The sequence below is a fragment of the Camellia sinensis genome, chromosome 4, assembly GCF_055761805.1.
Source record: "Camellia sinensis isolate YWXY chromosome 4, ASM5576180v1, whole genome shotgun sequence".
NCBI lineage: Eukaryota > Viridiplantae > Streptophyta > Magnoliopsida > Ericales > Theaceae > Camellia > Camellia sinensis.
In genome coordinates this window covers 64,686,169-64,697,399 of record NC_138964.1, presented here as the reverse complement: position 1 = coordinate 64,697,399, position 11,231 = coordinate 64,686,169, and the positions used below count along the sequence as shown (strand labels likewise).

The 11,231-nt window shown below is 33.9% G+C and overlaps 2 protein-coding genes across 5 annotated transcripts; one reads left to right on the top strand and one right to left on the bottom strand.

The window, feature by feature from the left end:
* Positions 1–2,028: 2,028 nt before the first annotated feature.
* Positions 2,029–2,475, bottom strand: LOC145823807 (uncharacterized). The gene has a single exon (XM_082923328.1). The coding sequence runs from the start codon at positions 2,473–2,475 to the stop codon at positions 2,029–2,031; it is 447 nt and encodes a 148-aa protein (XP_082779454.1).
* A 4,041-nt stretch (positions 2,476–6,516) lies between these two features.
* Positions 6,517–9,817, top strand: LOC145824687 (E3 ubiquitin-protein ligase SIS3-like). 4 transcript variants are annotated; one of them, XR_014366642.1, is made up of 5 exons: positions 6,524–6,800; positions 7,663–7,792; positions 7,874–7,966; positions 8,188–8,253; positions 8,728–9,817. XR_014366642.1 is itself a non-coding variant. In XM_082925075.1 (4 exons), exons 1-4 carry the CDS (start codon positions 6,750–6,752, stop codon positions 8,857–8,859), a joined length of 342 nt encoding a protein of 113 aa, XP_082781201.1. In that variant the 5' UTR covers positions 6,517–6,749; the 3' UTR covers positions 8,860–9,817. The 4 variants fall into 4 exon arrangements, 1 of the variants encoding a protein (XP_082781201.1); XR_014366641.1 differs by having other exon boundaries at positions 6,528–6,800; positions 7,654–7,792; XM_082925075.1 differs by lacking the exon at positions 7,663–7,792 and having other exon boundaries at positions 6,517–6,800.
* Positions 9,818–11,231: the final 1,414 nt, after the last annotated feature.

Sequence of the window (11,231 nt, the reverse complement as noted above, 5' to 3'; positions counted from 1 at the left end):
TTTCGATCATTCTTTCACGTTTTGCCACTTCAACTGGGCCGGTCGAGGGTTGAGCTGCCCAGTCAGCTTGCGGGGGTCTAGGAGGCAACGCCCTAGCGAGGTTGAGAGGCAGTGCCCCTAAAACGAAAATGCAAAATGCATTTGAAGTTGCTTGTCCGATCGAGCGGCCGTGTTTATGCGCTCGAGCAGAGAATGTTTGGTTTCAGAAATTTGACCTGTCTGCAAAAGTACTGGGTTAGTGTATTTGACGCTTGAGCGGGGCATTCCACGCTCGAGCGGGGCATTCCACGCTCGAGCGGACCATGTTATATCAGTTCGTGAATCTGATATTTAATATCACTTTTTCAGTCCTCTCTCTTTCTCTAAAACTCTCAAGAATTCCAGATCGGGAGCTTCTCTCTCTAGAAGTTATCTTCTCTATTTGATTTCTCCAAATCCATTGGGATTTAGACCTAAGTTCTTCACCAAAGTTGGTTATAATCTCGAGGGCTTCATTGTGTGCGGTGAAGATTGAGTTTCGACACCGTTGATTTTGGGAGTTTCATCTCATTTCTTCTTCAAAACTTGAGGTATGAATTTTCTTAGAGTTATATATATGTTTTTGCAAGATCTAGGTGATTTTTGAAATCATCCTTTGATTAGCTTTGAGAAATTGATTTTTGATTTCAAGAAGATGAGTGATTCTGAAAGAGGGTTTAATTTCTTTTCCTTTTAAAATAGAAATTGAAGGTTTTGAACCATATTGATTGAAGAAAGATGATTTTGGGGAGATTTTTCTAAATATCTTGGAGATGAATGGTTTTGGTGAGAAAACCTAAAAATTGAGTCTTTTCTTTGAAAGATGTTGTCATATTTATTTTGTGTACAAAAATAAATGGATGTTCTGAAAATTGTTTATTTATATATAAATGACGAATTTTGTGAAAAAAATGAGAAATGTTGTTTATTTTGAAAATTGTTGTCAAAATGTTAATTTAGTCTTGAATTGACTAAATTGTTGAGATTGCTCAAAATGTGGGAATTACGTTATTCTCTTGAATGAATTGGATATAAATATATATATATATATATATATATATATATATTCATCTTGTGGAGTTGTGTTGAAAAGAAGATTGGGAATTTTGGATCACAATGGTCTGTTGTGTGGAACAATTGAATATGGAAGTAATGTTGCATTGCATTATTAAGCATACATTGACATTTCAATTCATTGGACTATGTTAAACTTTGGAAATTTGCATTGAGAAAAGAATGTTGGGAAATGGGTTTTCATGAAATGGTTTTGGGATAAATACGGTGGTAAGTCTTGATAGGTGGTATAGATGAAATTGTGTAAGTTGGCCTGAGTGTCCTTGGTGAAAGACCAAAAAGTCGCGCGGATAGGTGTCGAGCCTTCCGGTTAATACCGGTAAAAATGACAATTGGTAGTACTCATATAGTCTACTTGCAGACACCGACCTAGGGATTACTAAAGTTGTATTTACCGCCCCCTTTAATTAAATTGATAAATTTTGAACAGTTGAAGTTGCATAACATCATTGAGCATGATGGTTTTCAAAAGATGAAGATATGTTTTATTTTCAAAAAGGCATGGCATGGCATGCGCATTCATCTCTTGAGACTTGTATAAAATATATATACTTTGTTAAGGATTTCCTACTGGGCTTTATGCTCACCCTACCGGATTTTTGTGCAGGAAAAGACGTCGTGAATCCGCCTAATTAAGGGTGTGGAAATGTGTGTGTTGAGAGCACTAAAGTTCTCATTTGTTGTGATCCTATTTGTAAGCTAAGGGCTATGTATGTGTGGGTTTGAATAACCATTTTGTGTACCCGGCTTAAGCCTTGGAAGATTGTAAACCCTTGGAGGTGCTTATTTGATTATTTACTTGTTGTTGAATCAATGTAATATCGCATGAGGAACTATTATTATTATTATGTAATGCAAGTATGGGAAGTTATATTTGGTTTTCCTTTATGAGAGCCATGATTGTTGCATTATCATTTGGGCTAGAAATTTGGATCGTTACAGAATAGCACTCCAAATCTTTCTTTCTAACCTCTTCATTCTCCCACCAGTCCACCACAACAGCAGCTGATCCACAGATTTAGGTAATGCCCCTTGAGTTCCCCACCAATTCAGCAAATCAGCCCATACACTCCACACAAAAGGACAACAAATTAAGACATGATTCACAAATTTAGTGGCAGCCTTACAGAACACACACAGGGATGATCCAGACACCTGAAGCACACCAACTCTTTGTAAGAATTCAACTGTCTTGATTCTCTTTTTCCAAGCTAACCACCCAAACACTTGGACCTTAGGAGGGAGAAATCTCAGCCACACCAATTTACAAATTCTAAGAGTTGGGCCTAAATTATTCACAGCAGCATTATACATTACAGCCACAGAGAACTGACCTGACTTAGATGCTGACCAAACAGGTCTATCCACCTGGTCTAGACACATTGCAGGACCTGCTGCCAGCAGGTTTAATAGATTCTGCAGCTCCACCTCTTCTCACACATACAACACTCTTCTGAATGATAGATTCCAAACCCCTACTGCATCTTTCCTTCATAGATATCTCTCAATGTATCATTTTTCTCTAGAGACAGCCTATAAAGGCCTGGAAACACATCTTTCAAACACAGTTGCTGACACCACTTATCATTCCAAAAGCTTATTCTTCTATCATCCCCAACCTTCAATTGGAAATTGTTCAGGAAGACTTCTAGCAGATTGTTGCTCTGATCAGCAAGAACTATAATACCTTTCCATAACACTGAAAAGTTACTGCTAGCTGTAACAGATGGCAACCAACTATCCACCTTTAACTTATTCTTGCTGCATATAACTTTTTCCACAGAGCTTCATTCTCACAACTAAACCTCCACCACCATTTTACAAGTAAACAAATATTTACCACTCTCACTCTTCTTATGCCCAATCCTCCTTGATCCATACTTTTACACACATCCACCCATCTGATCACATGGATTTTCCTCCTTAGTTCTGACCCACCCCACAAAAAGGCAGCTTGCAACCTCTCTATTTCATTGGCAACCCCTACAGGCATCCTAAACAGGGACAAATAATACACTGGTAGTGCAGATAACATAGCTTTCACAAGACTTAATCTCCCAGCAAATGATAGCAACTTCCTCTTCCAACCAGCCAACCTACATCTGACTTTATCTAGGACAGGCTTCCAAGTAGCTTTCCTCCTTGGATTGGCTCCTAAAGGTAACCCAAGACATCTGAGGGGTAAAGACTTTACATTGCAATTCAATACTGATGCAAAACAGTCCATGGTATCATCTGAGACCCCCACCCCACACACTACACTTTTATGATAGTTAATTCTCAATCCAGACATTAACTCAAAGCATCTTAACACCCTTTTCAAATTTCTTACCTCTTCAACCTCTGCTGCACCGAATAATAGGGAGTCATCTGCGAACTGAAGATGAGAGAGTATAACACCATTTGATCCAACCTTGACCCCTTGAATCAGACCTAACTTGTCTCACAAAATAGAAAATTTATTTACCATTTTTTTAAACTATAGGATCCTGATTCATTATTGTCCTGCTATTTACTTTTATCACATCTTAAATTTTATTTGTGGATTTTGTTTTTATGAAAACAAAACCAATTGAAATATTGTTTGGAAATATGTATAAAGAATCACAAGATAACTGTCAGTCCTTGCAAGTTAAACTTTGTAGATATTTGGTTTACCTTTAATTTTAACTAGTTTCTCTCATATACAACATTCATATAAAAAAGGGCCTGAAAATTTGGAAAAAAGGCTTTTGGAGCAGGTTTCCTCTATCTTTGGTTAGGTAGTAGACATTATAGTAGGGACATGGGATTCCTTACCAAGTTGAAAACTAGAGGGAGGGTGGTATAGGAGCTTTTTGTGGTTTACAAAGCAAAAAGGTAGTAAGTTTGCTTCTCTCATGAATGCTAAAAGCAATTTATTTTTTGTTTTGTTTTATATTGAAGCGTGAACCATACCAGTCCCACACAACTTGATGACTTCATGATCATTTAATAGTTCAAGTCTCTTTTGGGGAGTATAATGAACTTATCATTTTTTGCCACACAAATGAGTACAGTTTTGCCTCATTTTAAGACAAAGTGAAACACCAATGTGGGAGGATAAGACAAGCTAAAAATTTGGTAGCAAATGAAACAAACCCTAAAACTGACATCATTTTATAAAGGATTCTACAACTATGTAATATAATGATAATATTTTTGAAATTTCACTTGGATACACAATTATGATTTTGTTTCTGAGCTCATAAGCTAGGAATTGCATTTAAAAAGTAGTGATGTGTTTCATATTTGACTATTGTTGAAAGTTTGAAACCTTTTGTAGCAAATATAGGAGAGAAATGAAATGCCTATTTATTTATATTCTTTTTCAATATTTTTGTTGAGCCTACTGAGCCTACTGCATATTGAGAAAAACATATTTCCTACGTACAATTGGTAATGGTAGTTAGTTGGACTTTTATGTTGCTTCAGGTATTGAGAGCGAAATCACCACCTTGCAATTGAAAGTATGTTAAAGAGTTTATAGGTAATGTTTCTATTGTAAGTTTTTGGTGTTTGATCTAATTATAAATTATTTGTTCAAACATAACAAACAATAGATCAAACAGAACATCAATATGCAATATATCTTCTTAAGTTAAATTTCAAGAGTAGATATAAGGATCCACACAAATAGAAGTAATTAGCCTTAAGTTTTTACTGTCCAAACAAAAGAGCCTTTGCTCTACTGTTGTTGCTGTTATGTCTAATAGTTTGGGGCAGGTGATCATTTGCTCTGTTGCTGCTGAGCATCCTCTCCCTATTTTGGTTTGATCATTTCTATTTTGGTTTGTTTTTTATTTTGAAGGATGGCATTTGGGGGAGAAAATTGGAAACAGCCCCCAAACAGCCTCGAGATCATCTCATTCACCTTGGACTAGATTAAACAAATTTGTGAGAGGAAGTGGTGCATTGATAGGACACACAGTTAGAGATTGACAAGAAAATGTAAGAAAAAAAGGTGAAACCAGACCGTTTGGGGGTGAAAATTGGAAACAGGCGTAAACAACCACGAGATCATAACAATCATCTCGGCCTAGATTAAACAAACTTGTAAGAGCAAGCAGCACATCGATAGGACACACGGTTAGAGATTTCGAAAATAAAATGCGAGAGAAAAAAGGCAAAAACGGGCCGTTTGAGGGCGAAAATTGGAAACAACCCCCAAACAGTCCCAAGATCATCATGGTCACCTCGGCCTAGATGAAACAAAATTGTGAGAGAAAGCAGCCCATTGCTAGGAAGCACGGTTAGAGAATTAGAGACAAAAATGTGAGGAAAAAATGCGAAAAGTGTCATTTTAATTGCTACCTTTACTTTCTCGTTCATGTTACCTTTACTTTCCCTGGAACTTTTTATTTTTTTGTCTAATTTTACAATCATTTGATGTGCAAATATTTTCATAAAAACATTACTTGACATTTTTTTTATCTTTTTCTTTTGTACAGATAGATGAACTCGTGCAACAAACTAAATTGTACAAGACTAGTTGGCACTTGTTATATTTTTTAAAGGATTATCACTACAACAAAACTAAATATTTACGGCATTATGTTTACGACATGCATTAAATGCATGTCGTAATTAATACATTCTACGACATTTTTTTTTTTTTGCAAGCCGTTAATGTTTTGTCAATAACAGCATACATACCATGTTAGTCGTTAATTCATATATTTATGGCATACAAAAGTATGTCGTAAAAAATATATGTTTTCATGACTTACAAAAATATGTCGTAAAATATTTACATTTAAGACGACATACATTTCATGTTGTGAAATATTATAACTATACACGACATGCTAATGAATGTCGTGAAAACTTCTAACCAAAACAAATAAATAAATCAATATGATTTTTTTATGGCATGCAAAAGTATGCCGTAAGAAATGTATATTTTCACAGCATATAAAAATATGTCGTAAAATATTTGTACTTAAGACAACATACATTTCATGTCGTAAAATGTTATAACTTTACACGACATGCATTAGCATGTCGTGAAAACATCTATTAAAAAAAAAATTAAAAATTACTAAAAAATAATTTTAGTAATTTACATGGCATGCATTAGCTTTTACCTTAAATTTTAATTGAGGACAATGTAAAAAATAATTTTGCTCTAATTTTTTAAACTTATTTGAGTATATTTATAATTTTATAAAAAAGCCAATTTTAACTACTCTAAAGAATTACTAAAAAAATAAATAAATAAAATATAATTAAATTTCAATCACATTCTCTTTCTGTATTTTTAAATTTCGATCTAAATTTATAATCCAAACAAAATTTTAAGATTTTATACAAACATAAAAATAAATCTCTAAACATATTTGTATCATCTATTTCAATAAACATGTGAATAAAGTAGCAGTTTACCAAAATTTGGAAGAAAAAAAAAAAACAAGAGGGAGAATAGTGCTATAAATTATTGGTTTGATTAGGGTTCAAGGCAACAAGAAGACTTTCCCATATAAAAAATTGATTTTGTGTCAATACGTGATTTCTCTGTCTCTCTCTCTCTCTCATGATCTCCCAACTCTCTCTCTCTCTCTCGATTGCTCTCGATCTCGCATTCTCTCTCTGTGTTCTCTCAATCGATCATTCTTTCAATTAATCAATCAATCCATCGAATGGTGGAGGAGAGTATCAAATACGTGATTCTGATGGTTGACATCTCCACTGTGAGTATCTTTCATCATTGCTCGCCCTATTGTTCAATTATTGATTCACAATTTGATTGTATCTTCAGCTTTGTACTTTTCTTGTTAAAATTCTGAATTTGAATCACGAGTGTGATCGATGTTAATTGTACGAAGATTTGAGATTTTCTTGACTTTTTTAGTGTTGTTTTTGAGATTTTGAATTTCACTTCACCAATTATTGTTGTTGCCCCATTTTAGTTTAGCTTTTGATTACATTGGTGTGTATTGATGTTTTCTAATAATGAGCTCTGCACAATTCTAGGATCTTGAAATTTTTCTCACCTTAGTGTAATCTAAGCCTCGTATACAAAGGAATTGAAGCTAGGGTTTCATTAATTCTTCATCTGATTACTACTGTTTAGATTCAAAATTATAGGTGTAAAATGGAATTGAATAATTGATGGGTTTAAAAACATAGTTCACTTGGACTCTTGAGGTTATTACTATTTTTGAAATGAAGATCATATGGGTGACATAAAATTTTTAGTCTAATGATTTTTCTAACGCAAACTCATTGAGAAAAAAGAAAAAAAACTTCCATGTGCAAAAAGCTTGTTGCCCTGATGATATTGCACAATGCTATTGTCACATCAGTCAAATGTCAGGCAGTTTACATGAATTCTTAGTAACTTGGATTAAGTAAACTTGTTTCTGTCCATTTGCCCATTATTTGTTCATCATATACATTTGCGGTCTTGTTTGTGAAATCTTCTACTAAGGTTACAGAGGTGCTTTAGAGTGTTCATTTACCTTGTATCTGAAGTCTAGAGGCACCTTGTCTATGCCAAAATTGTACACCGAATTCTCATTTCTCAATTTCAATCAATTTTAGCGATTTCAGATGGTAGCAAAGATAAGCACATTTTTGTGGAAGATTAGTGGTTCTTTCAATTCTCTCTGTGCTGCTCAATCCATTTTTGTGGGTGTGGACTATTATTGGTACCCTGTGGTTCACTAGAGCAAGAAATTGTGTAAGTTTTGCATTTGTTTTTCCCCTATAATCCTATTTGTGGGATTGTGTTTAAAATATGGTACGCTTTTAAATCTTGCAGTTGCCTGAAGAAGGTCAGAAATGGGGTTTGTTTATTTGCTTGCTTTTTAGCTACCGTGGACTCCTTTGTATTGCCTGCATGTCTATAAGAGGGGTTAGTTATACTTTCTGCACTTCAATATTTTCTGATCACTTTTAAATGGCTCTAAATTACCTTGTTCTCCAAAGACTCAAGTGAAACCTCTTTTTCAAGTTCTTTATCCTTAATATTGTATGCTTTGTTTCGGCATGTTCACCCACTGCGTATTTCCAATAATGATGTTACTATACACAAAACATGCAATTTGGACTTTATTTCGGGCCTCCCTTTTGCAGTGGTTAAAACGGAGACGAGCACACTTACTACGGGCTCAACAGGGGATTCCTGTTTCAAAATATGGGGTAAATTCTATTGATATCATTATTGAGTTTGCTATTGACTAAGAATAAGGTAGTTAGAGGATAATATTGAAAGGAAAAGAGTGTCTTTTTGAGTCATGCAAGTATAGTCGTAAGGACGATCTTTAAATTTTGAGCAAGAGAGAAAAGGAAAGTTGTACTTCTCATATGCATTTTGAGTCTTCAACTAATATATTAGATCTACTTCATGTCGGAAGTAAAATTTCTTAGATTAGAAGTTTTAGAGAAGCTATATCTTTTATGGATTCCTCGAGTATTAACCGAAACAAAGAGTCACAAAAATTTAGGAAGTCATCATAGCGAAACATTTGCATTTCATAAAAAATGCCAAGTTTTTGCATTTTGGTATACTGCATACATAAAGACCAATAAGAATGCAATGTTTTTTTTGCCTTTTTTTTCAATGTATTGTGTACTAGAAGTCCATACCATAAAGCATATTTCACCTCTTTTCAGGTGTTGGTTGACATGATTCATGTATCGGATTGGGCATTTGAAGCTGCTGGCCAAGAAATGAGAGGCATGGGCCAAGATGCAGCATACCAGCCCGGACTATACTTGACAGCAACTCATGTATCAATTAAGTAATTACTGTAGCTAGAACTGATGCACATACAATTTTCAGGGAATTGGCTCTCTTAGAATTTGACCTGTAACAAGACACCCACATAATAGTAGTAACTTTAGGTTGACAATGGTAATTTGACTGCCTTTGTTGGTGAAGGAGTACCGAGGCCGGAAGTGTGCAATAAGCCAGCAGGAGCTGCCACATTAGGCAGAGCACCTTGCAAGGATGCCATGGAAGGAAACTACATTACAAAAAACACACCACGTAGAATTAAAATCTTCCTCTGAAAAAATAAAAATAGAAAAGAACTTGTGAACTGTGGAAGATTCTTTAAAAAAAATAACAAATTAAAAAAAATAATAAATAAATAAAAAGAGAGAATCGGCACAAGATTCAACTAATTGAATCAATGCACAAGGTATCATTCTGACCAATGATACATTTCAAAAGAGAAGACTCAATCGCTATATTTATACTCAATGGTGCATCATGTGTAAAAGGGGTGAGGAATCTTTGAATCATCTTTTCTTACACTGCCCTGTAGCTATGAGGTTATGGCATCAACTCTTTCTTTTGGTTAATTCACCATGAGTGGCTCCAGCAGCAAGTATCCGCATGCTTTCAACTGATTTTCAAGTTTTTGGGGGCAAGAAAAGGGCAAAAGTGTTGTGGCTTTGTGTGGTATTTGCTTTCTTTTGGGTCATTTGGTTGGAAAGGAATGCAAGGACTTTTTAAGAGAAATTTGGGGACTTGGATTCTATGTGGGATAGAGTTCGCATTTTGACATCGTTTTAGGCTTCTGAATCCCTCCGTTCAAAGGGGTCCAGCTCTTTTTGATTACTAGTGAATGGGTGTCAGCGTGATTTATAGTTCTTGTTTTGTTTTTGTTTTGCTCATAGATACTTGTTTGATTGTAAAGCACTTCTTGTCCTCTTTTGTATTTTTTTCCCTATTTTCTTAATAAATTTCTTTAATTAAGAGTAGACTAAAATGAAAGATTGAATTAATAACTAATCACGCATATCCACATGTCACAATCATAAAGGAAGTCTGAGCACTATATTCACGCGCGCACACATATATATCAGGCTAGCTAAAACTTCCTGAGCACTTCCCCTTTTTTATTCAAACAGCAACCATAATTTGAGCGGTTGTTTGGTGTATAAATATTAGTTTTTTTGTTGCTGATTTCATAATTGCTGACTCTGCTTGGTTTGTTCACCAGTTGTTGCATTTTATAAGCTACTATCTGCATATTGTTAGGCAAACTTGTACTCCTGTATATATATATTATATTAAAAATAATTTTTTACGGCATACAAAATTATGTCGTGAAAAATATAATAATTTATGACATGCAAGAAAATGTCGTAAAAGATTATATACGGCATGCAAAGTATATTATAAATATATTAAAAATGACCTTCTACGGCATACAAAATTATGTCTTGAAAAGTATGGTGATTTATGACATGCAAGAAAATGCCGTAAAATATTATATACGACATACAAAGTATGCCATAAATATATTAAAAATAACCTTCTACGGCATGTAAAATTATGCCATGCAAAATATGATAATTTATGGCATGACAAAAATGCCGTAAAAAATTATATACGAAATACAAAGTATGTCATTAATATTTAGTTTATTACTTTTTACAACTTTACATGCATGCTGTAAATGGCGCTCAATTTTTTACGGCATGTCATACAACGACATTTGTGTGCATGCCGTGAAAGAGTTTTTACGGCATGCATTGCAAGTCGTAAAAATTCAATTTTGTTATAGTGTTGGGTTTTCAATTTGATTGGATATGGGTGGGTGTTCAATTTGATTTACTAGGGTTGAGTGTTTAATTTTGAGTATTATTTTTGTGAGGGTGCGTGTTTTATTTTAATTTGTATCTACTATAATAATTTTAATTAAAGTTATAATTGTCATTAAAAAAACTATCAATAGGCAGGGGTCCTTAAAAAAATGGTGAGGGTTATGCCATCCTATTGATTATTAATAACATTTTATTATTAAAATTAGTGATTGACATATCCGATGTGCGTTAAATTTAAATAAGTAAAAGTAAAATAAAATATTTATTATATATTGTATGCCAATCAAGTGGTAAAATTTTTCTTGAGCAAATCTAAAGATTCAAGGTTTAAGTCTCATTTATTTTTTGTTTTAATATGTGGCGTAAATATTATTAGTTAGCACACGCATGTGTGTACAATTTAAAGAAATAAAAGAAAAATAAATTATTTACTATATCATATGTTGTGTGTTAGTCGAGTGGTAAATTTTATCTAATTTTTTGTTTTATATATAGTAAGTATAAATATAGATAGGTAGAAGACAGAATGAGGAAAAAAAAAAAAATCAATTAGTTGGAGA

Bases quoted from the DNA above. Each gene is read 5' to 3' on its own strand.
- LOC145823807 (XM_082923328.1), bottom strand. From the start codon at position 2,475: ATGTGTCTAGACCAGGTGGATAGACCTGTTTGGTCAGCATCTAAGTCA.
- LOC145824687 (XM_082925075.1), top strand. From the start codon at position 6,750: ATGGTGGAGGAGAGTATCAAATACGTGATTCTGATGGTTGACATCTCC. The intron at 6,801-7,873 runs GTGAGTATCTTT...TAAATCTTGCAG, and splicing joins TGATGGTTGACATCTCCACT to TTGCCTGAAGAAGGTCAGAA. The intron at 8,254-8,727 runs GTAAATTCTATT...ACCTCTTTTCAG, and splicing joins TTCCTGTTTCAAAATATGGG to GTGTTGGTTGACATGATTCA.